The sequence below is a fragment of the Phodopus roborovskii genome, unplaced genomic scaffold, assembly GCF_943737965.1.
Source record: "Phodopus roborovskii unplaced genomic scaffold, PHOROB, whole genome shotgun sequence".
In the NCBI taxonomy this organism is placed as follows: domain Eukaryota; kingdom Metazoa; phylum Chordata; class Mammalia; order Rodentia; family Cricetidae; genus Phodopus; species Phodopus roborovskii.
Genome location: NW_026126517.1, coordinates 27933180 through 27960844, shown reverse-complemented (window position 1 = coordinate 27960844; position 27665 = coordinate 27933180). Strand labels below are relative to the sequence as shown.

At 44.0% G+C, this 27665-nt stretch overlaps 5 protein-coding genes across 7 annotated transcripts in view; 2 read left to right on the top strand and 3 right to left on the bottom strand.

Annotated features, from left to right (window-relative positions):
- The window catches only part of Alg9 (ALG9 alpha-1,2-mannosyltransferase), a 52578-nt gene extending 52024 nt beyond the window's left edge, over nucleotides 1-554 (bottom strand). For all 3 annotated transcript variants that reach the window (XR_007835295.1, XM_051197443.1, XM_051197445.1), the window contains exon 1: nucleotides 417-554. Coding sequence is in view for 2 of the 3 variants with exons in the window: in XM_051197443.1 (XP_051053400.1) it covers nucleotides 417-544 (128 nt within the window). In the remaining variant the exon portion in view is untranslated. The remainder of the gene's footprint in view (nucleotides 1-416) is intronic.
- A 1629-nt stretch (nucleotides 555-2183) lies between these two features.
- Fdxacb1 (ferredoxin-fold anticodon binding domain containing 1) lies at nucleotides 2184-6621 on the bottom strand. Its single transcript, XM_051197442.1, has 5 exons — nucleotides 6387-6621; nucleotides 6023-6179; nucleotides 4481-4684; nucleotides 4064-4222; nucleotides 2184-3553 (listed from the first exon to the last, which is right to left on the bottom strand). The coding sequence occupies exons 1-5, from the start codon at nucleotides 6598-6600 to the stop codon at nucleotides 2380-2382; spliced, it is 1908 nt and encodes a 635-aa protein (XP_051053399.1). The 5' UTR covers nucleotides 6601-6621; the 3' UTR covers nucleotides 2184-2379.
- A 682-nt stretch (nucleotides 6622-7303) lies between these two features.
- Nucleotides 7304-11243, top strand: Cfap68 (cilia and flagella associated protein 68). Its single transcript, XM_051196936.1, has 4 exons — nucleotides 7304-7369; nucleotides 9477-9779; nucleotides 10796-10862; nucleotides 11068-11243. Exons 1-4 carry the CDS (start codon nucleotides 7304-7306, stop codon nucleotides 11241-11243), a joined length of 612 nt encoding a protein of 203 aa, XP_051052893.1.
- A 6643-nt stretch (nucleotides 11244-17886) lies between these two features.
- Cryab (crystallin alpha B) lies at nucleotides 17887-21095 on the bottom strand. Its single transcript, XM_051197440.1, has 3 exons — nucleotides 20652-21095; nucleotides 19543-19665; nucleotides 17887-18228 (listed from the first exon to the last, which is right to left on the bottom strand). Exons 1-3 carry the CDS (start codon nucleotides 20850-20852, stop codon nucleotides 18025-18027), a joined length of 528 nt encoding a protein of 175 aa, XP_051053397.1. The 5' UTR covers nucleotides 20853-21095; the 3' UTR covers nucleotides 17887-18024.
- Nucleotides 21096-21674: 579 nt separating this feature from the next.
- Nucleotides 21675-23089, top strand: Hspb2 (heat shock protein family B (small) member 2). Its single transcript, XM_051197439.1, has 2 exons — nucleotides 21675-22008; nucleotides 22429-23089. The coding sequence occupies exons 1-2, from the start codon at nucleotides 21915-21917 to the stop codon at nucleotides 22881-22883; spliced, it is 549 nt and encodes a 182-aa protein (XP_051053396.1). The 5' UTR covers nucleotides 21675-21914; the 3' UTR covers nucleotides 22884-23089.
- Nucleotides 23090-27665: the final 4576 nt, after the last annotated feature.

Below are 27665 nucleotides of genomic sequence, written 5' to 3'. Positions count from 1 at the left end.
AGGTGGTGCAAACAGTTCATTTGCTGCAGACCTCACCTACAGGCTACCGGCTTGCAGGTGGATTCGAGGGCTGCAGGCCCCGGGAGGGGGTGGGGAGACAGCAAACAGGGGCGACGGGGAAAATAACTGAGCGGCAGGCAGTGAGAGTCCGGTGTAGAAGTATATTCTCCTGCCAACAGCTCCCACACAGGCTCGGCTACCTCTACCAGCTCGAAGCCTGCTCAGTGTGGGCCTGAACCTGAGGCATGGCGGACCCTCTCTCCAATAATGCAGGGGCCCGCGGAGGGGCAAGGATCAACCCGAACTCGGACGCTCTCGGGAGGGGCAGGGCAGGCCGGCCAGCCGAGCCCGGACCCCAGCGAGACCCCGGGCCGCCCGACCCTCCCGCCGGCCACGCCCTCCGGCCGCACACGCACTCCGGCCGCGGTTCCGCGCCGCCTGCCTCCCGGCTGCCCAGCAGCTCCCGCAGCTTCTCCACGGCCGGGCCCGTGTCCCCGCCGCCGCCGCCGCCCTTGAGGCGCTGCCGGGCCCTTCGGCTCGCCATGCCAAGCGTGGGGGAAAAGGGTAGAACTCCGCACGCTACAGAAGCGGCGAAAGCGCAGGCATTGCTTGGCTAGGAAACGGTGTCCGCCGAGGGACAAAAAGACTTGACATGCGCAGAAAAGACTGAAATAATGTGTCACTGGTCCAATTGGGGCATAGGCGGGGACAAGCAGCCTGGGCTAGCCCTCCCACTTCTAACGCTGGGTATTTCTCCCTTCCTTTAATTTGCTTCTTCCCCTGCTTAGCACTCCACACTTGCCAGTGTCAAGTGTAGTGTGTGGAGGCGCACCATACAGCTACTATCTAAGGGGAGGTCTCTAAAAGGTTACCTAAACATTTAACACCTTGCTGTGTCTTGTTGCGAGGAATGAGGCAGCCAATAGCTCCTGAGACACAAACAGTAAGGCCAGAATACAGACTGAGCAAAGTGAAAGTCTGAGGAAATGCTAGGTAGAAAATCCAACCAGGCATTTGTCACTGGTGTTGCTTCTACAGTGCAGCTGTAGGCACTTCACATACAAGCTTTTTAATTTCTCAGCCACCTTGCTTTTACTGATAAGGAAGCCAACGTCCAACGTTGCTTGGCTAATAAATGGAGCTATATTCCAAATGATGACCGAGTACACACATACTATTGTTGTCATTACATCAACAAAAGCCCTTGTTGGAAGAGCTTTGTTGTTTTTAAAGGGGACTTGGTTTTAGAGGCATTTATGAAGACACTTGAGAAATAAAAAAAGGAAGAAGGCAAGAAGGAATGGAAAGTAAAGAAGGATACAAAAAGGAAGAAGAGGAAGGAAAGGAAAGAAAGAGGGAGGAAGGGGGAAGGAAAGGAAAAGGTGAAGAAAAACAAAAAAGAAGCCAGGCAGTGCTGGTGCACCCCTTTAATCCCAGCACTCAGGAAGCAGAGGCAGGAGGATCTCTGTGAGTTCAAAGCCAGCCCGGTCTACAGAGCGAGTTCCAGGACAGCCAGAGAAACCCTGTCTTGAAAATCCAAATAAATAAAAATTAAAATGGAGCTTGATTGTATGGATCAGTTTCCATACATAGTCATTAATTACCAAGCCCAAATATCCAAGTTCAGTGGAACTCATATATGTCCTTATTTCCTTTCCTGGAAATCAGGGAGAGAGAAGTAGAAAACACAATAGGTCTTTGGTCAGACAGACCTAAATGTCAACCCAAGCTCTAATACTTAAGTTCCAAGACTTCAATTGTCAGTGACAGAAAGAAATAGCAGTACCGTGATGATCATAACCTCAAATGTGTACCAGTAAGACTCTCATGAACTCATTGATACGACGGAGAGGAACTGAGAATGTCTCACCACATATATTTAGGAATACATGTGATGACACATCCAGACTACAACCTCTTCAACAAGAGAACAGCTAAGTACATAACAATTGCTTTGCTTGCTTTTCAGTCATTACTCAAGATCAGAAAACTGAACTACAACAAGGTTACCAGTCACATTAGTCTGTAACGGTATTTATTTGTTTTTGCTTTAACTTGACTTGGTTCTTTGAGACAGGACCTCACTATGTAACCTCGGATGACCTCAAACACACACACCTGCCTGCCTCTGCCCTCTGAGCACCACCACCATCACCGCCACCCCTAACCAAGCTGTAGGTTTAAATAATGTACACAGACATCTTTAGGGTCCATCAAAACTACTTTGGTCACAATAAAAAAATGTATATACAAACACACCAAAAAACCAACCAAACAAACCCACACAGATTCCAGAAAGGACTAACAGTTGCAAACTGTTCTTTTCCACTCACATATAACATACAATTTGGGGTCCCGCTGTAGAAAGTACCTTCTAAACTATCGGGGTGAAACATGTAGCTGTCTTTGAATCTCTCTTCTAAACCGGGACTGCATTGCTGCTGCCAGCTGTGGGCTGAGCGCCTTATCACAAGCCTGATAGGTCAATCTATAGCAGAGACTGACCTGTTCAGTCTCCGGATGCTGAAAACGGCCAAGGAACTGAATGGAAATAACAGTGCCCTGGGACACTGCTCGGGCTACAGTGTGAAACTCTAGTTCATCAAATCCTTTCTTTTTGTCTAACCAGAAACTAATATCATGCACGTAGCAAGGAGGATACAGGGAATAGCTCTTAAAGCGTTCTACTTTCCCAGGGGCAAATCTTTTCAGGAAACGGTTATCAAAAGTCCACAATATTCTCCAATCAGAAATGTCATAGACAAGCATGGCTAGTAAGTCCAAATTTATAGAAACAAACACAAAACACTGGTGTTCATGTGTAACACCTGTAGATGTGATGATATTCCCAATAATAAGATGCTCGGTACAATCTGGGCCAAAATTAAGAGACTTCACATGAATTATATGATCCTTTCCATTTGGTTGAAGAACAAACTCCACTGAAGCGCTCAAACTGGAGCCCTCCAGCAACGTCTCAGTTAGAAGGTTATTTAGACTACCCTTCAGGTGGTTCAGCAGTGATGCAAGGCAGCCATCCTTACTATTTTTATTTAACCCAAGGATAAATAGTGTCTCGTGAAATGCCGGCATCCTGAAAGGTAAAATGTGGCACTTCCGAAAGACAGGCCCACTGAGGACATGCAGGGAACCTGGGCGGAAGTCTGGTGACTGGATGACAGTGTCCACATGAGCTAGAAGAGAAGATCTGAGGCGCAGCTCGGCCTGCTCACAGATTCCTTCCTGAGCGGCTCTGCAGCCGTCTCTCCCAAGACTCTTGGGAAGGGCACATTCTGAAAACGACAGAATACCTTCCATTTCTTCTGTTTTTTCACCAGTCAGGGACTCAGAATGTGATTTATCTTCATGGAGACTAATCCAAAAGGCAGACACAGGGTCGCAAGTCCCTGGAGGGAGGACACTGGTGCCTCCCTGTGACAACAAAGGGAGGGAACACTTCAATCTTCTTAAAGGAAAATGTTTGCCCAGTTCAGCAATGAGTTTCTCATTGATGGTTTTGACAGGGTGACAGGAAGATGCTTCGAGGAACCGCCTGTTTAAACACATAAAATAATTTTTCATTTACAATAATGATTATAATTGCTAGAATTAAAATCACTTGTTCTTATTTAGAAAACAATTGTCCTTAAACTGATCCTGAAGTTAAATCATTTTTCATATGGAGAAATAGCGTGTACATTTTTTGAGATAACCTGTATATTTTTTTAATTTGGTTTGGGAACTTTCATTTGTTTGGTTGGTTTTGTTTTGTTTTTTTGTTTGTTTGTTTTTTGTTTTGTTTTGTTTTGCAATGATGGGAGCAAATTTTAGGCCTGGTGCATGCTAGGCAAGTTATTCTACCACTGGACTCTACTCCCAGGCCTGAGAATTACCATATAGTCTAGGACTCTGTCACCACCCCTACAGTGTATCAGCCTGGCTAGTACCCACAGCACCACCATCATTAACAGCTCATGGCCCATCCATTCAAAATGAAGTGACCACTAGGACAATCATGGCACAAGTAGGGACAGAAGTGATTTCCAGAAAACAGAAAGATTACCTGTTCAGTTTTCCTGCCAACGCTTCTGGCTCTGTACAGGAAAAGCACCGGTCTCCCAGTCTGACCCTGAATGCTCTGGGCTGACAGCCTTCCAAGGGTGAGCTCTGGGTGAAGACATGATTCACAGCGCCTTCTATGTGGAACGACTTCGCCTGGCTCCTGCCAAGGGAAAGGAACAAACAATTTCTGTAAACTAAATATTACATGTTTACATTTGACTTAGTTTAAATATTATATTTACATTTTAGTTTAAGTTTGTGTGTGTGGGGGGGCAAGCATAAGGCCATTAGTAAAAAAAAAAATAAAAGTACTTTTAAAACTAAATCAGGAACTTAGAAAGGAAAAAGCCTGCTTTTGATTTTCTTTCTTTAATTACTTCATGCAAGAGAGAAGGTTTAGGCTTATGGTATTACTTACCTATACCCAGTGCACTTGTATCCTGGCACAGTCTCACAACTGAAGGGATACACATCGCTTAAAATGAACCCTCCCAGGGCTGCCATGGCAACCACTTGCCAACTGTTGTGCCACTCTCTCTGGGGCTTATCAGCAGGGGTTCCACCTTGTCCTCTACACAGTGCCACGTGGACTTCTCCTTCCTTTGTAAGAATATCAGCACAGCTTAGAGAGGACAAACATCAGAAACTTATCAGAAACAGAAATATCCATAGGAATCGGCAATATGCACATGGTTTAGCTCTGAAATAATTGAAATTCGCCTTACTTGCAGAGGTGTGCTAAACCTAAGCATATTAAAAACAACTAAATAAAAGTCCACTTGTGTCCCCACAACAGCATTGTTCACCAGCTTTTGCATTTGTGTTGTCCTCCTGTATGTCACAGAAAGGCCAATGTCTACAGAGCTCCTACATAAACTTCACCCTTTGTGTTGCTTCTCTCCATTAGGAAAGCTTACTGCCTTCTGCCTCTATAGGTCAGGGCTAGGTTGAGCACTACATCACCAAGCATAAAGCCCTGGCTTTACTAATCACTGATGGGAGATGTCCTTCTGTATATGTTTCGCTTATCAGTTGATAAATAAAACACTGATTGGTCAGTAGTCAGGCAGTTTTTGTTAGTAAGTGGTGAACCAGGATTTGAACCCAGGGCATATGGTTCTTAAATCCATGCTCTTAGTCATCAAGCTGTACTAGCTCTTACTATTTTGCAGTTAAAGACATTTCAGGGGTGAGCTGGAGAGAGGATTCAGCAGTTAAGAGCACTGGCTGTTCAGGGGCTCAATTCCCAGTACCCGTTATGATAATGACACCTGTCATAACTCCAGTCCCAGGGGATCCAATGCCCTCTTCTGGTATCCCTCGGCACCAGGCACCCTCATGATGCACAACATGCATGTCAATGAAACACCTGTATACATAAATTTTGTTTTTGTTTTCTAAGACAGGGTTTCTCTGTGTAGCTTTGTAGATCAGGCTGGCCTTGAACTCAGAGATCTGCCTGCCTCTGCCTCCCGAGTGCTGGATATAAAGGCATGTGCCACCACCGCCCCACTTAAAAAGATTTTTTTAAAACAATTTGGGGCTATCAAGATGGGTCCCTGAGTAATGGTGCTTTCCACCAAGCGTGACAGCCTAAGGTCTATCCCCCAAATCCAAGAAGGAAGGAGAGCTGACTCCTCTAAACTGTCCTCTGACCTCCACATCCATACATTAAACACATACACACAGGCACTAATTAAAGTTTTAAAAATAATCTTGCCTTTTTCCTCCTAAGGCGTACTTGTGCTTTTACATCTAGAGTTATATGACTCACTTTCAGACACGATTGTGGTTTCCCTGGGTTTTAACTTCTTTCCACGTGTATCCTAGCAGTTTACACACGTCTGTCTTATTTCCCCAACTAAAAAGTTTTTGTGTGGTAACTTGGTTATGGACACCTGGAAAATTTCCCATTCGAGGACCTGGAAAATTTCCCATTCGAGGACTCGTCTTTTCTCACCTCTGAAAAAACTTGGCAAGCAGTTCCCTGTTCTTAGCTACTCCAGCTTTTCGTCCACAGTGCGGAAAGTTGAAATAAATTCGATCAAAGTCTCTTTCGTGTGCTTGCAAGGTGCGTGGCAGTTGGGTGCAATCCACACCAAAACGGACTTCGACACCTGGCAAAGAAAGTTTAAAGGCGTGAAATACAGACCAAAAGAAGTCTTAAAATCTGTAACCTGGACAAACACAGACCAGCAAACCAGCCCAGGCCTGGGCTCAGAGCACTTCTACGTGAGCGCCCCCAGGAGGCGCACTCGCACTCCCAAAGCGAGCCACACCCCCACGCTCTGAGCCGGGCCTGGCACAGGAGTGGGAGCCGCTACCCCGCTCGCGCAGGCGCTGTAGGTTCTCCTGGGTCACGGGATCCCCTTCCAGATCGGCCGGGTGCTGGAGGCAGGTGGCTGTAATACTGATGCCGGGATCCAGGGTGTCGATCAGAGAGGCGGTGAAGGAGAAATTCCCTTCCCCAACCAACAGGAGGCGCCGAGGAACCATGGTCTCCTCGGGCTCCCTGCCGGCGCTCTCTGGAGCGCACATTTTGCATCACTTCCTTCGAATAGGCCTCGCCCCCCTTTCCCTGCCCGGCACTAGTTGATGACGCATAAACAGCGTGTGGTTACCTGGAAAAACACTTAACGCCAATGCCAGGGAAGCTACGATTTTAAAGGTGAGATGGAGTTATCGACCTTGCCTCGTCACCTTCGTGCGCCTCGGAAGTCTCGTTTGCTTTTCAGTTTAAGGACGGACCTGAACGTCTTCACCACACCTGCTTGAGGTCACAAAACAGTCACTAGCTGAGGGGCGAGGCAGGTCCTGCGTGTTCCAGTGGCACAGGGGTTTGTAACTGCACCGCCACCCGAATGGATACCTCCTTTTCTCTCAGCTGCTGCTCAGCATTTCTCCAGGTGCTGATATGTCCTGTTTTCAAGAAAGAGAAAAACATTGAATGCCTGTTTCGTTCCACGGGGCACTGTGAGAGCAGTATATGGATGCATTAGAAGTGTCCTGCTACCGTCTGCTAACGAACGCCACAGCAAATGGAGGCAACTCTTAATATAGTGGGGTGTGTACCCACCGTGAGTGAAGGAATTCCTGTCACACAAGCACACACAAGGGCGAACACTACCAAGGTGGGGAAAGTAGCAGGTGACACTGAAGGGTTCAAAGATCATATGGACTGTTGTAACCATAACAGTGTAAACCTTATTCTGAGAATATAGAAAGCCACTAAAAATCCAATATGTCAGCCAACAGGAGGCTGATGAAGAAGCTTGAGGAGGTCTCAAAATGTGAAATGGAAAACTCTGTAAACATACTGGTTGATTAAGCTATTTTACTGATTTGGCAAGGGCTTGTTCTTGCCAGTCCACCTAATTAACTGGCCTCCTGAAAAATCAACTTTCCACCCAAGATCACATTTAAAATGAATATCTGTCCCCCTAACACTGGTGAGAGGGGTTATGTCTGTCTGCCAGTGGCTAGCTGAAAACTGGAAGATAGCCCGTGGTAATGCAGTCCCACATGGTATTGGTGAATGATCTCCTGCCCAAGCACCAGCCCTGGGCAGACCTAGCTAAAGAACACTAAAGGGACCATTTTTAAAATGCTGAAGAATTACGAAGAAATATGGGGGGAAAGTGACCTGCAGACTTGAATCTTCTATGAGTGGTCCCTGCAAGTTTGAGCAGAGACCCCAATCAGTGCATTTAGGTACTCCAAAAGCAGGCCTCTGGGAAACTGATGAGTGCCACAACCTGTTGCTTGGTTATGGCAGTTGCTTTCTACAGTTTCCTTAATCAGAAAATGGTCTAGGTAATGGCAAAGTCAGATTTAAAAGTTCAGATGTTCTAACAACAAAAGCCACTAAGAGATTTGAAGTAGGAAGACACCATAATTTTTTTTGTTTTGTTTTCAAAAATTGCTTTCCTGCCCAGTGGTGATGATGGCACATGTCTTGGTCCCAGTACTTGGGAGGCAGAGAGGCAGGCAGATCTCTGGGAGTTTGAGGCCAGCCTGCTCTACAGAGTGAGTGCCAGGACAGGCTCCACAACTACACAGAGAAACCCTATCTCAAAAAAGCCCAAGAAGAAGGAAAAGAAAGAAGAAGAAGAAGAAGAAGAAGAAGAAGAAGAAGAAGAAGAAGAAGAAGAAGAAGAAGAAGAAGGAAAGAAAGAAGATGATGATGAAGCTTTCCCATGGAGAAAGGATTAGACAAGAACAGGTTGATGACAAGGAAATCAGATAAGAAGCTACTTGCAGTAATAGGGCCAAAAGGAGACAGCAGTCTGAATTGGAAACCGGCAGTGAAGATCAAAAGTAGCGGGCCCATTAAAAAATAACAAGACTTCGTGACTAATTGAATGCCAGAAGAAGTAAAAAATCAGCCTTGGTTTTCTGTCTCAGACACCTGAGTGGATGTCTGCCATTCCAGCTCTAGGGACAGCATTGCCTCTAAACACTAAACCTATTAGGCTTTCTGGGTCCAGCTACCCAACTCATCATGCTGTTTGGTGACATCAGCACATGCATGCTCACATCTTCACAAAGGTAGATGATGTGAAGGCAGCTGCCTACAATCTCACCCTTTGTTGCAGCAGTATTGGTTTTCTCTGCCCATGAAAAGGCAGTTGGGTTGTGTCTCTCAGACCATGGCCGTGTGTCCGTGGTGATCTGTATGCCTTTGTTTGGAGAACAGGAAAGATCAGGTTTGGAGACATCTTTAACGAACATGGAACAGCCACATAACAATTACTGTTTACCTCTGAAATATTCAAAGAAATCATTGTATTCACCATCAAGTTACTCATCGATGATACAGGTATCATCTTGTTCCTTAGCCCAGGGACCAGGCTTATTTTTTTTTTAAATACAAACGTTTTCCATCTAGTATGTACAAAGAACTATTGATTGGGTTGGTAACTATTGATTGGGAGGATATATACAACAATGAACTGTTCTTGACATGTATGAGGTTCAGTAGATAATACATTGCATGTTCTTGAACCTATGACAGAAAGTTAAAAAGTGAACAGTGTGAAGGAAACTATGAGGTAAAAGGAGAGTTAGCTTTTTTGAGCTGGTCTGGAAAAGGAAGTTATTGTTAACCATTCATTGCGTTACCTGGTTATTCAACATTTCAGCTCTCATTCTCCCTGTAGCAGTACCCTTATACCCTCAACTCTTACACCTAGAAATCACTAAAACATTAGCTCATTGCTCATTTGGTGTTGGGGATGCTGAAAGATTTGTTGTCTTTTCAAGGAATGTGGGATAGTGGCACTACCAGTGATTGGCATGATAGATCAGTGGGTATATGCACCTGAAGAGGAAGAATAAGACCCTTATAAATTATATTTGGACAAAAGCCTAGAGAGTTGATAAGGTGTGCTTGTTTTAACACTTTGCCCTGTAAGGCAGTCGTAGAGACCAGTGTGTTTTCTGCTCTCTGGTTGTTTAGTGAGCTTTTATGTTCTTTGTTTTTCCAGAGACAGAACCTTGTCTGTTTCCTCAGAAACCCACACTATGGCAGCCTTATTTATGCTGATGGTCATGGCGAAGTGTGGACAGACTGGAATAACATGTCCAAGTTTTTTCAGTACGGGTGGAGATGCAGCACTAATGAGAACTCCTATTCGAATTGTACTTTGATAGGCAACTGGAACCAGGAGAGATACGACCTAAAGAATATTGTAAAACCTAAACCCTTGCCTTCCCAGGTAATACAACATTCTCTTCTTTTGTTACTTTCTGTTAGAAGTAATGCCAGTAGCCATGTGAGATTTGTGTTTAGTATTAGGAGAGTTCATTCTTCAGCTGGACCACCTAGCCTACTTTAGTGTCAACTTGAATATAACCCATAAATTATCAAGTGATGAGTAGATTTTTTTTCCTCCCTTCATTTGGATTTCACCTCCCTTCATTTGGACTGTCACATAAAGACAGTCTTCTGACTCAGGATATCTTCTCCTCTGGGCTTGTTGTTTACCTGAGCTTTGCCCTTTAGTCTCCTAAACAATGGGTAAGAAAGTATGGCAGACTAATCACAGATGAACCTCTAGGTCTACCTGAAATGGCATAGCAATTGAAGTCATGCTACACTGTTCCTTACTTCTTGATACTAGTAGCTATAGACTACTAGTTTCTTCCTCGTCCTCCTCTTCTTGAAGACTTATTTGGTTTTATGTGCATTGGTGTTTTGCCTGCATGTATGTCTGTGTGAGGGTGCTAGATTCCCTGGAGCTGCAGCTACAAACAGTTGTGAGCTGCCATGTAGATGCTGGGAATTGATCCCAAGTCCTCTGGAAAAACAACCATTACTGTTAACCATGGAGTCATCTATCCAACCCCCAACTACTAGATTCTTTTGTTGTTGTTTTTCAAGACAGGGTTTCTCTGGGTAGCACTGGCTGACCTGGAACCAGGAACCCATAGAGATCTGCCTGCCTCTTACCCCTACCCTCACTCCCCAGTCCTGAGACTAAAGGTGTGGGCCACCACTGCCTGGCTATATTCTTGTTTGTTTGTTGGTTGATTGGTTGGTTGGTTGGGATTTTTGTTTGTTTGTTTGTTTTGTTTTGTTTTCCAGACAGGGTTTTTCTGTGTAGCTTTGTAGACCAGGCTGGCCTCAAACTCACAAAGATCTGCCTTCCTCTGCCTCCTGGATGCTGGCATTAAAGGCATGCGACACCACTGCCTGGCCTATATTCTTAAATCTATTACTTTTCCTTTCTAGTTTGGACACTACTTTGAATCAACATATAATGCAAGCTACAACAGCAAAAAGCCACAGTCAGCTCATAGTAGGTGGACTCATGTTATTAATTCTTAACTCTTAAGATCCAACTTAGTTCCTGGCAGATGGAAGGAACTCAAAAGTAACATAAATGTGTAAATAAGTGAACAGTTTCTCATGTCTCAATTTTGACAGGACTAAGAAATAAGTAAGAACTCTGTCACTAAAAGTCTTCGTTGTCTGTGTACCCTGTTTATCTTTTCTTCCCTTAGGATTTAAGCGAGAGCCTCATTGGTTCCCTGGCCATCAGCCTGAGCTGGATCCTCCTCACTTCAAGTGCACAGAAAAGTCAACTTTTATGAATAGCTACTCAAAGCCTCAACCCAGCCATTACTCTTGGTGCTTGTGTGATCCAAACATGGAGCAAGCTTCGGATGCAGGAATCTGAGAGAAGAAGAAGCAGCATTTTTTTTTTTTTTCTGAAGCAGACTGTAGAAAGGAGCACGTTTTTAAGCGGACTCAAACTTCACTCTTAACACAATTTCTGTCTAAATAAAGCACAAGGCACCAAAAAGCAAAGAAACAAAATCTCTACTTCTCTTTACTCTGTCTTTGTGAGGTTTTATCAACCGAACACAAACCTAGACAGACATGTCTGGGAAGAGGGAATTCTAATTGAGAAATTACCTCCTTACAGTTGACCTGAGGCAAGCCTGTGGTGAGCATTTTCTTGATTAATGTTGGATGTAAGAGTCCTATCCCACTGAGGGCAGTGGCACTGCTGGGCTGGTGGGCCTGAATGCTAGAAGGTAGCAGGCTGAGCAAGCCATGGCGAACAAGCCAGTAAGCAGCATCCTCCATGACCTCTGCCTCAGCTCCTGTCTCCAGTTCTCTGTCATGAGTTCCTACCCTGATGTTCCTGGATGATGGACTTAAAAAGGTGTAAACTAAAACAAATTCCTACCTTTTTTTTTTTTTAATGTATATGGTGCTCTATCTGCATATAAAACATCTTGCCAGAAGAGGGCATCATATCCCATTATAGATGGTTGTGAGCTATCTTATGGTTGCTGGGAATTGAACTCAGGACCTCTGAAAGAGCAGCTGTCTCTCCAGCTCCTGTGTGATCCTATACTTAAAAAAAAAAAAATTATTTCTTTGCTTTCCAAATGTCTTTCAGTTCTGTAAACAGTCCTCTCTGCTTTCCATCAGTGGCAAGTCTAAAAAAACCTGGCATAGCTTGTATGTTGCTATGTGTATTCCTGAAGTAAGTCATAGCATGCCCTTCCTGAGGACTATAACAAGAAAAACAACTTTCCTATCACAGAGAGTATTAAATGCATTGACTTATTTTGGAACACGTTGCAATAATACATTTTCATCTCAATAATTTCTGTATATGTCCAAAAAAAAAAAAAAAAAAAAAGGGTGGGGGGGGAGATAGCCAGCTGTTAACTTCTCCACCAAGAGGACCAAGGGAATTTGTTGATCAAACAGCTAGGCATGCTGAACCTAGCAGATCAAGGACTGGCAACTTGACCAGGGGTCTTAGTGGTTCAGAAAGATGCTGGAGTGAGCTAAGGACATGAGGAAGGTATGCAAAGCATTGAGTGGGTAGGTTGGAAAAGAATTGTGAGTACAAGTTGGTAAATAGGGAGGCTTTTCTCTATTGTAATATCTTGGTTTCTGGATCAATCACCTAACTCCAGTAATGTATTTATATAGATAATCTGTTTCTTCGGGACTTGTTTGGGTAAATTATATGTATCTTGGGATTTCTCTGTTTCTGTATTTTTCAATACCTGGCAAGGTGTCAGGAATAAGGTGCTCAGCCTTCTTGATACTTAGGTGATACTTAGTCTATATATCATTAAGATTTCACCAAGTGGCCCTAGTCAATCCCTGAACTACACACTACACAACATGGTCTAATAGAACAATTGTTATTTTAGATCACTAATGGAGTAATTTAAAAGGTAGGAATGGAGAACCAGAACAGAACTTTATCCATAGATTTTTATCTTGCAGACTTGTTGAACTTGATTTTTCTGGAATTTGCTTCTTTGTTTATTTTAGCAGATTATATCTTTGTAAATGACAGTTCTGTCTCTTAACTTTGCAACTTTTACGTCTGTTCTAGTGTGACTTTGGTCAGAATCTTGAGAGCAGAGATGAATATCAGGTGTGATCATGGCCCAAGAGTGACCATCTTGCTCAGGATATCAGTAGGAGTGTATTTAAATTCTCTTGTGCAGGCATAATATTTAGTCTAGATTTTCACTGGACCTGGCATTTATGAGTATAAGGAAATCCCTTTTCTTTCTGTCAAGAATCGTTCTCATTCACTCACTTGACCTACCATGCCCTGACACTGTATCCATGAAAGTGGATGTTTTGTCAAACCCAGTATTTCACTCTTATACTCTGCAATTGGCTTCTTGCTGCAGATCACTGGGCGTCTCCATTCTCCCTGTCATTTTTAAGCTCCCCTCATTAAGCTTGAACTGCACTGCCAATGGCAAATCTGAGCCCGTTAGCTGTCATTTCTTCCTCCAGGCACATCACTGGTGTTACTGTTTTTAAGGCCCCTTTTGTGTTAGCAGGCTGCTCAGCCTCACTTGACCACCCGTCTTGACACTGTGGCACGCTGTTTCCTCCCATTCCTCTGATTGCTTCTCAGGTGCCTTTATGAGCTGACCTTTCTACATGGATCCTTTAAGTTTTCCTTTCCAACAATTTTGTTGTTTATCCTGTTTCTACTCTTGTGCTAATCTCAGGTTCTCAGGTAATAGCTATCAACTACCCTGTCTTTAATTGATATTACATATTTCCAGATCTCTCTCTCTCTCTCTCTTTTTCCAGACAGGGTTTCTCCATGTTGCTTTGGAGCCTGACCTGGAACTCACTCTGTAGACCAAGCTGGCCTCAAACTTACAGCGATTTGCCTGCCTCTGTCTCCCAAGTGCTGGTTTAAAGGCACATGCCACCAATGCCCAGCCAAATCTCCTTATTTTTAATTGTATTTATTTATTTTGTGTAATTTTGTGTGTGTGTATTTTTTCACACAAATGTGTGTTACAGTGTACTTCTGGTGTCCTTATTTCCCATTGGCTTTCTACTCTTTAATCACCATATTTCCATAGAGTAAATTTGAAAATACTAGGTTGTTCATTCCACTCACTTGATTTAATTCCTTTATTGGCTTCTGTTGCCTTCCAAATAAATTCCAAAGAACAGTAGAGCCTTTTCTCCATTGCTTCATTTCCCATACTCCCTTTCATATACCCAGTTCTCCCATCAACCCAAAATACCCCAGCACTTCATTCTGTTCTTTCTCTAAATTCATGCTCCTACCATGTACATCTTGCTACCTTTAACAAACCATTGAGAATGAGTACAAGACAAGGTTTAAAACTCAGTGTTAAGGTGAGTGTTCAGCATACCTTTAGTTCTACCCCCAGCACCAGAACCAAAACAAATTGCCTCATTAGATGGGTATAATAAAAATAAAAGGCACCAGGTGGTCATGGTACATGCCTTTACTATCAGCACTTGGGAGGCAAAAGCAGGTGGATGTATGTGAGTTCGAGGCCAGCCTGGTCTACAGCACTAAGACTATACAGGGAAACCCGCCCCCCCCAAAAAAAAAAACACTTGCATATACTGCTAGTAAAAATGTATCAATGTTGCAGCTGCTGTGGAAAAGGATTGACAGTTCCTTAGAAAGCTAAATCTATAAAAAAAAATTCATGAGCTTGAACACACACACACAATGTTTTAAAAAGTTAATGTAGACTAATCCTATGACCAGAAAGTCCAGTTATATTTATGCCACAAGGAATGAAAACTATCAAAATAATAATTAGATGTTATTGGCAGCAATCTCCACAATAATCAAACAGTAAAACTAGCAATTGATGTTGGATAAATAATATATGTTGGGTAAATGAATTCCAGCAGCTGATGAAGGATAAACTATGGTATATCAATTCAGTAAAATATTATTTGTGAATAAAAAGAAATATGATGTAGACAACAGCATGGCTGAACCTTGAAAATATTATACGGGGTTTAAGAAAAAAAACCTAGAGGCTGGAGAGGCGTCGCAGTCATTAAGAGCATCGGATGGTCTTCCAGACAACCCAGATTCAATTCCCAGCACCCACTTTGCAGCTCACAACTGTCTCTAACACCAATCCCAGAGGATCCAATATCCTTTTCTGGCCTCCGTGGGCACTGCATACATGTAGTACATAGAAGACACATAAAATAAAATACATTTAAAATCTCAACTGTGTGTGGTGACGTATGCCTTTAATCCCAACACTCAAGAGACAGAGGCAGAGGCAGGTTTATTTCTGAGTTGAGGCCAGCGAGTTCCAGGACAGCTAGGACTACACTGAGAAACCCTATCTCAAAAACCATAGCACACCTTTAATCCCAGGACTTGGGAGGCAGAGGCAGGCAGATCTCTGTGAGTTCGAGCTAGCCTGGTCTACAAAGCAAGTTCCAGGATAGGCTCCAAAGCTACAGGAAAACCCTGTCTCAAAAAACAAAACAACAACAAACCACAAAACAAAAACCACAAAAACCACACACACACACACACACACACACATCAAATATATGTATGTATATATGTATGTACATGTATATATATGCTAGTAAAAAAGGGACATATACTGAAGATTACATTATAAGTGTTCAGAATAGGCAAATCAGTAAATAAGTAGACATATGGTTGCCTAGAGATGAGAGATATAAGATCTTTCATAGTAAAATCTAAAATTGACCATAGGGATAGATGTTCAAGTCTATGAATGTATTATTGAGAGTACTCTGTACAATCTGAATGAGTAGATCATATGTAAATAGAATCTTAGCAATTCTTAAAATTTTAGTCAAGGGCTTATTCAGTAAAGTGTTTGCTTCACTAAATTAAGTCCACAGCACTTGCATCAAAAAGGCAAGACAGTGATTCACATCTCATCACTGGAGAGGAGGAGGAGAATCTCTGGAGCTTGCTTGTCAGCCAGTCCGGCCATATCTGTGAGCTAAAGGTCTGGTGAGAGACCTTAGCTCAAGAAAGATAAGGTGTAGGCTTGGGAGACAATGCAGCGATCCCTGGAAAAAACATTTGGCGTGTATGAGTAAGGACCCAAGTTCAAATGCTCAGAACCCATGTAAGGTCAAGCACAGCCAGGTGTCTATGATCCTGGAGATCCTATCGTAAAGGCCAAGGCAAAGAGGAAAATCCCAGGAAGCTAGAAGACTACCTAGCCTGGAGTGCACAGTGGAAGAAAAAAGGAACTCATCTCAAGGTGGAAATCAAGGACCACAGGTTTATCTCTGACACACATGCACCATGGCTATGCACATCCTCATTTACTCACAAAAATGTTCACATGTCACACAAGACACATACACAAACAAAAATAAGGTGGAGACACACACACACACACACACACACACAGAGAGAGAGAGAGAGAGAGAGAGAGAGAGAGAATTTCAGTCAGTAACTATCCCCAAGATTCCTTCTACATTCAAAGCAGGCATTTGGGGCTGGAGAGATGGCTCAGCAGTTCAGAATACTGGTTGCTCTTCTAGAGGACCTAGGTTCAATTCCTAGCACCCACATGGCAGCTCACAACTGTCTGTAACTCCAGTTCTAGGGGACCTTACACCTTCAAAAAAAAAATGCACGTAAAATACAGTTTTTAAAAATTCACACAACCAAGTTCTAACAACACTGAAAATGCAAAGTAGAAATTCATCCCAGTCTCCCCCCACCCCCTCTCTTACACACACACACACACACACACACACACACACACACAGACACACACACACCTTGCCTTCCTCCACGCATCTCTCATCTCAACTCTTAGTGTTTTGTTTTTATTTTCGCAATGTCAAGGGTGGGAGCCAGGACATTACACAATCACACATACTAAACAAGAACTCTACCACTGAGCTAGCCCCTCAGTACTCCTTCATAGTTTAAAAATAGCTCCTAAAAGCATTTCAAGTAGACTTCCTTATTGTCTCTTTTGCCATAATTGGCTCACAGCCCTTCAAGCCAATCTCTGCAGACAAAAGGAATTCCTTTGCTTTATTTGAACCACTGTGGCTGTCTTTGTTTCTGTTACATGGTGCACATGGCTTGGAAGGGTGTAAAAATTACTGGAATAAACCTTGCCATCAACTAGACCAAAAAGGAATAACAACATTTCCTTATGCAAACAATATTAGTTGCTGACAGACACAGAAATTGATCATGACTTTAAGGAAAAGGGCTTTCTAAGTAGGTCATGGTATGTCAGATTTTAGAGTTGTGTGTGGGCTTTTGGTTTGTTTGTCTGCTTAGTTTTATTTAAGGAAACTAGGCTAGGTGGTGGTACACACCTTTAATCCCAGCACTTAGGAGACACCGGCAGGCAGGTCTGTGAGTTCTAGGCCAGCTTGGTCTACAAAGCAAGTTCCAGGATAGCCAGTGCTACACAGTGAAACCCTGTCTTTAAAAAGCCAAAAAGAGGGCTGGAGAGATGGCTTAGCCGTTAAAGGCTAGGCTCACAACCAAAAACATAAAAAGCCAAAAAAGAGGGGCGGGGTAGAATTTGAATACACCTAAGAGGCTTGTTTGATGATTACCACCCATGTCCTATTTGCTGTCCTATAATGAGCTGACAACTCTTGTCAAGTCACACTAAGGTCACCATGTCTCCCTGGTGAGGTAATTAATTTCATAGATGCACTGGAGCCTTTTATGTGGGGCTAGCCAGAGATCTTCTCTCTAGAGCAACTGATAGTCCTTGGACTTTGCCGAGGCATCACCCGTTTTGTTTTGTTTTTTGTTTTTCTTTTTCTTCTCCTTAATCTATTCCTTACAACTCTGTCCTAACAGTACAGCATGTTATAGACAGAAGACCAGAGAAAGTGAATGTCTCTCCTGGGTTTATACCACTAGGAAGTCATTCTGCCAGTCATTCTGACCCAAAAGTCCTTGGAGTCCCCTGAATCACAGTTCAAGAATTAAATCTGATGTTTGTAGTTATTTAAAGCATCCTGAATACATAAACACAAGACAAATCTGTTGCTGAGTGGTATTTTATTAGCTTAATAATCTGGGCCAGCCCTTAGCATTAATAAGCTTCAGCACTAGTCACAGATTTTCCTTCACTGATGGGAAACTTCCTTGTTTTTAAAAAACGCAATGAGAGAAAGGGAGTCTACTTCTTAGGGGCGGCAGTGACGGCAGGTTTCTCTTCACGGGTGATTGGAATGGTACGCTCGGGGCCAGAGGCCTGTTTCCTTGGTCCATTCACAGTGAGGACCCCATCAGATGACAGGGATGACGTAATGGTCAGAGGATCCACATCAGCTGGGATCCGGTACTTCCTGTGGAACTCCCTAGAGATGAAGCCATGTTCGTCCTAATTCAAGAGAATGAAGAAAGAAGCAGAGCAGTAAGAACAGGAAATACCACCACGTTCCCCAAACTCAGACATTCCCTTCCCTTAGGTTAGACCAAATTGCCCTGACATCATAAGGGAAAAAGAAATATCTGGGGCTGGGGATATAGTCTGCAACAAATATACAGATAGAGCTAAGTCAAGAGCTGTTCATCCAGGTTTAAGGCTATAACAAAACTGCCTAGATATTACACTCAGGAGTACTACCCACAAAGGAATGATCTCTGTTGGTTGGACTTTGGCACTGAGAATCTGTGTCCTTGAGGAAGCCCATAAGTTGTCCCAATTCCTCAGGAATGTCTCAGGATGTTCCTAAGTCACAGAATTGCTGATATTATATAAGGTGACTCTCAGAGGACTGTGGTTTGGTGTTAAATCATATGAGCAAAACTGAAACAGCCTGAGGGCATTAAGATACACTAACTATGAGCAGGTTCTGAGTTATTAATTTTTTGTTCTGTTTTGTTTTTGAGATAGATAGGGTTTCTCTGTGTAGTTGACCTAGAATTTGCTCTGTAGACCAGGTTGGCTTCAAACTCAGAGATCTGCCTATCTCTGCTTCCTGAGTCCTACACCACCATGTTTGCCTCCTGAGTTATTGATTTTTAAGAAGCAATCATAACACCTTTTCAGGAAGTCAAGAAAAAAATTGCCAAAAGTGCAAGAGGAATTGTTGACCCTAACCCTTAGACCTTCTGAATAATTCCAGGCATCCACCCAAAACCTCAATTAACTGACTTCCTTACAGCCATAAGCCTGAAGCTCTGAAATGTGGACAAACCAAGTAGCTTCGCATTAAAATGAGCAGAAGAAGAGACATGAAACCCTGAACAACTAAAAGTCATGGACTGAAATGCCTTCAAGCCTGTAGTTAATGTCATTACATACAACAACCATTATGTACAACACACTGCGCCTAAATCAGTGGTTGCCAGTTTTGATTACAGGCTGATGCCTGAGTTTTATCTCTAAAACTTCATATTTAACTGGCATAGGGTAGGCCTGAGGGTTGAAAATCCTTTTGATATTTTGATGTCACCGGACACTGACAATCAAAGGCAATCAAAACAAACAGCAAGGGGCACTTCTCTTAGCAAAAGCATATCAATAACAACACATTCATCCCTAATTTAGCTTCCTAGCCACTGATTTGCAGCTCCTGCTTTAGTTAGTCCCTTATGTTTGGGGCCTGGAATTCTGCTAGCTTCAGAGGGGCAGTGCCTGCTGCCCAGTGCGCACTAAATGAATTCCCAAAAGAAACAGCGATCCACATACCTGGCGCTCTTCATGTTTGCCATGCACTTCAACCACGTCTCCCAGCACCTTGACTTTCAGTTCCTCTGGGGAGAAGTGCTTCACATCCAGGTTGACAGAGAATCTGTCCTTCTCCATGCGCATCTAGAGAGAGTAACAAGGGAGGTGAAAAGATCGGTTGAATGTTTATTACACTGGAGAAGACTCATTGTCCTGTAGATTAATGTCCTGTCCAGGTAATTCACCCTCCTCTTCCATACTAAAAAAAATCTGAATGACCCTGGTGCATGTGAGCCACCATATACCAGCATTATACCAAGAGCACCTCTTAGTCATCGGTCCCAAACTTAGTCATAGGGAAGAAGATAGGTCACTAGGGGATCGAAAGGATGGGTCTAGGCTTCTGCTGCCACTCTACCCAATGCTGGCTTTGTCATTTGTCTATAAGACAAAGGCGCCTTTTTCTTGCTCAGCTCCCTGCCAAGTTTCCTACCCACTCAATCTGGAATGTTCTGCTGGTCCTGTCCTTCCAAAGCCCTTGCCCACTCAGCTCCTGTTTCCTCACACTGGAATTATTTTTAAACCAGAGCGTTATCTGTGACAGCTTCTGTTAATCTTATCTGTTCAACCCTTCTCCCTGCTAGAACAAGCTGGGGCTTCCCAGGAGTGGACAGACATCCATTCCTCATAAGGCATAGACAGAGGTACCCAGAAAATCAGAGACAAGGGAAGAGAGTGACAGAATGTAGTGATCGATGTCTCCAGCTCCATCCAGAGGACATGAAAAGTTCAGAATGAGTGGGTTTCTCTCCGATCTCTACAACTTGATGTGACTAGGGAGGCAAGTAAAGGGGCTGGAGCAGCAATTGATGCAGCTCACTATGAATAAAACCAGAAAGGGACATCCTGCTTCATCATTAGGGGAAAGAAAATGGCCTTTACCATGCACAGAAAAATGTAACAAGAAAAGGAGGAACATCCAACAGAATGTCCGAGGAGAAGAAAACAGTAACCTCATTTCTTTATACTTTTGCACACTCATGTGCCTGAAATGATTTAGGCAGTGGCAAAAAGGAAAACAAATGAAAAAGTGTCCAGGAAGTTCCAGCAAGGATGTAGGGGAGACTCACCTCTGAGAGTCCAGTGTCAATCCAGCTGGGTGCCCGAAGGAAGGAGGGTGGCCGAAGGTAGAAGGGGCTCAGGGAAGTGGCAGTTGAGAAGAGGTCAGACTCCAACAGGTGCTCTCCAAAGAATTGGTCAAAGAGGCGGCTAGGGGAGTGAAAAGGGAAGAAGGGTCGGCGGATCCAGGGGTGATGGATGGCGATGTCCATGGCGGCTAGATGGATGTAGGGTCAGTTGGCTGGTCAACTCCTTCAGCTGCAGCTACAGCCAGCCCCTTATATATGCAGTCTTGTGAAGCTTCTGGAATGGTGATGTCAGGGGTTTTATTATCCCCGCTCACCGCCAGTTCATGGAGACTTGTGATCAGGGATTTGGCAGGGTGACACATACCCAGTACTCACTGAGCTAAGAAAAGAGAAACACAAACACGGCTGAGCTGGCCAGTGACTTGTCATGGTCTTGTTTCACTGGCTCTCTGTCCACACCCAGTGGCACCCACCCCCATCCTTGTTCTCTGGAGCTAGGACAGAGTCAAGAATCCCAAGCAGCTGGTGGCATGCCCCTCCTCCTCTCCAGTCTTGCATGCCAGGGGAGTTGAGCCAGCAACTATCTTGAGCCTGGGCAGGGACTGGAATCTTCCTAGGCTGGGCCCCAGGGACATTAACTCTTTGTGGTGCCCTTGAGGACAGCAGTGGCCACCAATATGTCAGTACCAGGTGTCTGACTGGAGCCTCAAGTTGACCTGGGTTCAGAATATCCTGAAATGAAAGAGACAGAAAATGTTTCTTGCATCTTTCATGTTGGTGGCTCATGGAACAGTTAAGCTTTCTTTCTTTTCTTTTCTTTTCTGTTTTTTGTTTGTTTGTTTGTTTTTTAAGTAGTGTGCACGGTGCCTGCGGTTGAGGAGGACAAACGGTGATGTGGAAATGTACAAGTTGAGCAGGCCTCCCTTTGTTCTCCTATGGTGCATAAATTTCTTTTCTTAACACACACCAGGACCGAGACCCTCAGCTGTCCTCCCAGGCTTCTGCGACAGCTGAAGAGTGTGCAGAGGAGGGGACTTGGGGGGTCCAAGCTGTGCTGGTCACACCCTCATCGCAGCACTCTGGGCCCAGGCTCCAGGCCCTCCCCCAGAGGCTTTGCACTATTTTGGGTAGTGTAGACCCCGCCCCCACTCTGACTGAGTCCTGGCTCTCCCTCCAGCTGAAGGGGTCCTGTGGATCTTGTTGGGGCTGCACTTGGGATCAGGGCTTCCAGTCGCAACCAGAGTCATGTCGAGCCGCACAGTGCCACATGCCCACCCAGCCACTGCTGAGTACGAATTTGCCAACCCCAGCCGCCTGGGTGAGCAGCGTTTCGGAGAAGGTATGGCCTAGATACTGCCCACCCCCACCTCCTGAAATTCTGGGCTCAAGGCCCAGTTTCACTGGCCTGCACCCTACCTGGGGCTTAAGTGAACTCCTAGGCTGAGCCATCTCCCACCCCAGACTCCCTTTCCCCCACCCCCAAGCAAGGCTCTGCTCCTGCTACAGACTTCAGGACAGGACTTTAGGGCCGCAGGGCTTTGGGCCTTGTCTGCTGAGTACCTTCTGGTTTCGCTTCTGTCCTCCTAATCCCTGCTTGCTTCCTCCATCGCCATCTCATTTCCTTTCCCAGCCTGCCTTCAGCAGCTTTCCCACCTGCTCTTCCCATGCCCATGTCTCCTGATGTTGCCTTTCAGCCCTGTGCATTCTGCATTCCTCCCTCATCCTGCCTCTTGCCTTCTCTTTCTCTCTGCCCTCCCAGGCCTCCTGCCAGAAGAGATCCTGACCCCCACCCTCTACCATGGCTACTATGTCCGGCCTCGGGCCTCCAGAGCTGGGGAGGGCAGTAGGGCAGGGGCCTCAGAGCTCAGGCTCAGCGAGGGCAAGTTCCAGGCATTTCTGGATGTGAGCCACTTTACCCCAGACGAGGTGACCGTGAGAACTGTGGACAACCTGCTGGAGGTGTCGGCCCGGCACCCCCAGCGTCTGGACCGCCACGGCTTCGTGTCCCGAGAGTTCTGTCGCACCTATGTCCTGCCAGCAGATGTAGACCCCTGGCGGGTCCGAGCTGCCCTCTCCCATGATGGCATCCTTAACTTGGAGGCACCTCGGGGTGGCCGGCATTTGGATACAGAAGTCAATGAGGTCTACATCTCCCTGCTCCCTGCGCCTCCTGACCCAGAGGAAGAGGAAGAAGTAGCCAGAGTTGAGTCCTGACTGCTGCGGTAGACCCAGCACCCAGTGAAACCCCTGTCTACATCCCACGGTGATTCCAGAAGTCCACCACCCCAGAGGTAGCAGCATCCTCGGGGGGGAAAAGGAGAGATGCATGGTCCACAGTGTATGGTTTGGTCCCTTGATGTATCATAGGCTTTGATTTAGTTTTGGGTAGAGCTGAATAAACCCAATCCTTGGGGCATTGTTTGTGCTACTCCTGTTGTGTGGCCTGCAAGACCGAACCGCGAACCGATTGGGAGAAGGTCACAGGGAGCATTTTCCACTGTGAAATGTGCCCATCGTCTCAACATCCTTGGATGCTGAGATCAACCCCGGAAGCCGACACTGGCTCCAGATCAAATTCCTAGCCATAATTTTCTCACAATGCAACAAAAGAGAGAGTGATCCTGGGAGGGATAGGGATGTGCCATCCAAACAGCCCAGAGGGCACTGTCTGAGCTGGTGATTAGAGACACAAAAACAAGGGTCTCCAGGCTGTCTGGCCCTTTTGGGTTGGGGTTAGGATAATAGTTTTTGGCTGGAGAGAGTTGCCTAAAGCTCTGTAGTGAATGTTTTGTTTCCCATATCAATGACTTGCACTGAAAGGTCTCTGGTTGAAGGAAGGCATGTGTATACATGGGCAGACAGACACAGACATGTCAATCTACAATCATCACTGACAAGTGGACAACCTTCCCATCTTGAATACAGGGAAGGCCCATGCAAGAAAGCAATTGTCTCTGGTTTTGTAATAATCCATATAAAGGAACCACAGAACACTGTACCTAATCTAAAACTCAATGCAGTTTCTACTGTCATATTGTAATGGCAGTGGTCAGGAAAGACTTAAGGTGATTTTATGCTAGGAGTACAGTGTGTTCAGAAAAGTCAGCTGTGGAGGGAGGCTATGGCCATACTTACTTCTTACTTTACAATCAAGAGACTCGTGTGTGTGTGTGTGTGTGTGTGTGTGTGTGTGTATGTGTGTGTGTGTGTGTGATTTGAGGGGTGACAAAAGCTATCAGTCCTCTTACCAGAAAAATACACACATTTGCAAATTTGTCAGCACAGTTTTTGAGATCCATTCACACCCCTCTAGGAATGTGTGGACCTCTGCAGTAAGAGCTTGTCTTCAAGTAATTTGATTATTGGCTTAAAAGTGATTTTCTTTTCAAAACCAAAGCAAGAACTGGAGTGTAGCTCAGTGTCAGGCACAAGGCTCTGGGGTAGGTCCCCGGCATGCCATAATGAACAAATACGATAAAAGCATATCTCAGAGAAACAACATTGATTATATTCACCTCTTCAGTTAGTAGTTCAGTAAATATTTATCAAGTAATATAAGTCAAGTAATAAACTATGGGAGACAAGCATTGTAAATATAAATAAGAAATGGGTATGTTTGATTAGCTACCCTTAGTAAACATAACATTTGGTTGAGAAGAAATTTAAAAGGCTGAGCTGTAGCACGAAGAAAACAATTTCCCTGACAAATTGAAGGGGATACTTTATAACAGTGGTCAGAAAACTACCACTTGCAAACCAAGGTGGTGTGTGTGTGTTGTATACATGGCCTATAAAACTTAAGATATTTACTCTCTAGCCTTTTTGAGAAAGTTTTGTTTTTCTTTTTTCTTTTGACTCATTCTTGTATCATCAGCTTTGAGATTAATAAGAACGTTTAACTTTATGAAAAAGTTAAAACACACAGTTAAGGAAAAGGAGGTATGTTACCTCTTTAGTCCTATAATGGTGACAGCAAAAATAGCCACCTTTTACAAATACAGATAAAAGCTTTAAGTGGAAAAAAGAAAGAAAGAAAGAAAGAAAGAAAGAAAGAAAGAAAGAAAGCAAATGAAAGTTGAGTGCAATGGCAAATACCTGTAAGCCCAGCTCTTGAGAAGTGGAGGCAGAAAAATTGGGAAACCAAGGTCAAGCTTCAGCTACATCACGAGCTTGAGGCTTGTCTAGACTTAATGAGACACTGTCTAAAAATAATGATAAAATAAAAATTTTCAATTCTCCCCTCAGATTTCAACCTGAGCAGTTTCATAATTTCTTTTATAATTGAACTTAATTGACCTACTTACTTGCTTAGGGGAAGCCAGGCCTCACACTCATTAAGCCCACATTCCACCTACCACTCAGCCCTGAGCTTTGTCTAAGTCAAAAAAAAAAAAAAAAAAAAAAAAAGATTTTAAACAAGGAAACATTGGAAATATCTAATTTAATCCAAACCTCCACTTCATTGAAATTCCTTTAAAGTAGCTGGGCAGTGGTGGCACACACCTTTGATTACAGACAGCACTCAGGAGGCAGAGGCAAGTGGGTCTCTGTGTGTTCGAGGCCAGTGGCCAGCCTAATCTACAGCAAGTTACAGGACAGCCAGGGCTACACAGAGAAACCTTGTCTCAAAAAACAAACCAAAAAAAAGCAACAAAAATTATTTTAAAAGTTATTAACCAACTTCTGCAACATTTTGAATTGCAGAAACTCCAAACTACACAAATAGCCCACTCAATTTTTCTTTTTGGACATATATACATATTTACAAACAAACATTTACATATATATTTAGAAACATACTTACATATATACCTACATATACAGATATTTACAAACATACATTTGTATAATTATATGTGTAAATACTTATGTATACATATCTATAAACATACACACACACACACACACACACACACACACACACACCCTCAGTAGGACCTTGTACATGCTAGGCAAGTACTCTATCATTGACCTGGTTTTTACCATATATTTTAGTCCAGATGGGATTTGAATTCACTATATAGCCTAGACTGGCCTGTCCTCCTGCCTCAGACTCCAGAGTATCTGGGATTACAGGCTAGTACAGAATCCTAAATAAGGTTGGGTCCTGGAACCCTAGCTAGGGATATCGAGGTAATGAAGGACAGATGTACAGACAATGAAGCTGGGATCAGGTTCTCTAGCACCTCAGCATGTTTATTAGATACAGCACAGAGGGGAGGTTAGCAAAGCTTGGTGGGAGGTCTCTGTGTTGGGCTGCAAACTTTGGGGAGGAGGAGGAGGCCAAAGTTGCTAGTCTTTGTACATACTGATAAATTGTTCATTAACATCCATACTCAAAAGGCTGAGTCCTGATCAAAATACATATTCACTCGGGATTTCAGCCACACAGGGCTTCCTAAATACTGGCACAACCAGGGCTGGCTAATTTCTTCTAAAGTCCCCCCACCAGACACACACACACACACACACACACACACACACACACACACTGAAATTGTGCCTTGTCCTTTCAGCCCTATCTTGTAGCACTTTCTATACAACATCTTACACACACAACTTTCTTTTGTAACACACTGACAATAGAACTTGAAAGTTAATGAGAAGCCTACAATTATTCCAGACATGGACTGACAGGGTCAGATTTCAATAGAATACTCATTTGTCTATGTTATCACTTTACACTTGTATTAATCTGCTTAAGGCATATCATACCCCAAATGCTTTTTGTCTTTTCCGGCCCTCCAAAAATCTCCTGGATAAATCCCTATAAATTACCAAAGAGGTGGCTGGCAATGGAGTAGATTAAAAAGGGCTTTGAGAAGTCTATGCTGTAAGCAACAGGAAATTATTGCTGGCTTTTGAGCCAGAGAAAGGAAGCAGGTTACAGGATGAAAAGAATATAGTTAAGAGCAGAATAAAGAGTGGTCTGTAGGAGTGAAGCATGTGCAAGGATTGGAGCACGAGTTAGTAAAACAAAAGGCTTTACCATCTGATAATTGGCTAAGGACAAGAAGTAATACTAGTAGGAATAGCTAAGACTTGTTGAAGGAGTCCCATGTGCCAGGCCCCAGACTCAAGCCTTATATACATACATCTCCTTCAAGAATCACAGTCCTACCTGGCAGCCACTCTCATCCTCATCTTTCCTAAGAGGGGGAGGAGTTCAGGATCCAACATACTGTGTGGAGTGCAGACCTGATTATGGGCGCCCCAGAACAACATTAAAGATGCCAAGAAAACAATGAAGATTGGAATTATGGGTTCTAAAGACTCTATTGGAGCCACACACCCCCCCCCCTTCTTGTTGTTGTTTATTTGAGACAGCATCTCTCTATGATTCCTGGCTGTCCTGGAACTTGCCCTATCCACCAAACTGAAGCCTCAAACTCACAGAGATCCGCATCTCTCTGTCTCCCAAGTGCTGGGATTAAATGCATACACTATCATAACCAACCTGGAAACATATTTTCTAAGGGGAATTCACTCAGTTGCATCATAGCTGCTGGCCAGTCAGGAACAGGTCCAAATTGGGGTCATTGGAAGCAGAAGCTGCAAGCAGGGTAGGTGGAGATTTTGTAGTCCTGAGCTAGGAAGGGGACAGTGAGTGCTCCATCCCAACCACAGAGCCATCTGGTTTATACCAGGAAGAGGATTAGGTAATGCATTCAGTGCTTAAGCTTCTCTGTGTTGGAAATCTAGATGATAAAAGTTTAGGAGATTTGCAAAGATTGATTTTAATAGTGAGCATGTGATAGCATTCTATTTCCCTACTTTTCAGGTTCCCAAAGCCTCTAGGATTCAAACCCATATTGTGGACATATGAAACTGGCATCAATTACCTTGACAGTAAAACTCAGACATAAGTGTGGTAGGGTAGACATGAGGGAGGACCCTTTGTTCTGTTATAAAGGATGTATTTCAAAGGCAGTGAGATACAGTGAGAAACATTTCCTGTGGAAACTCAGAGCCCTTTTCTATCCCAGGTTTCTTTTT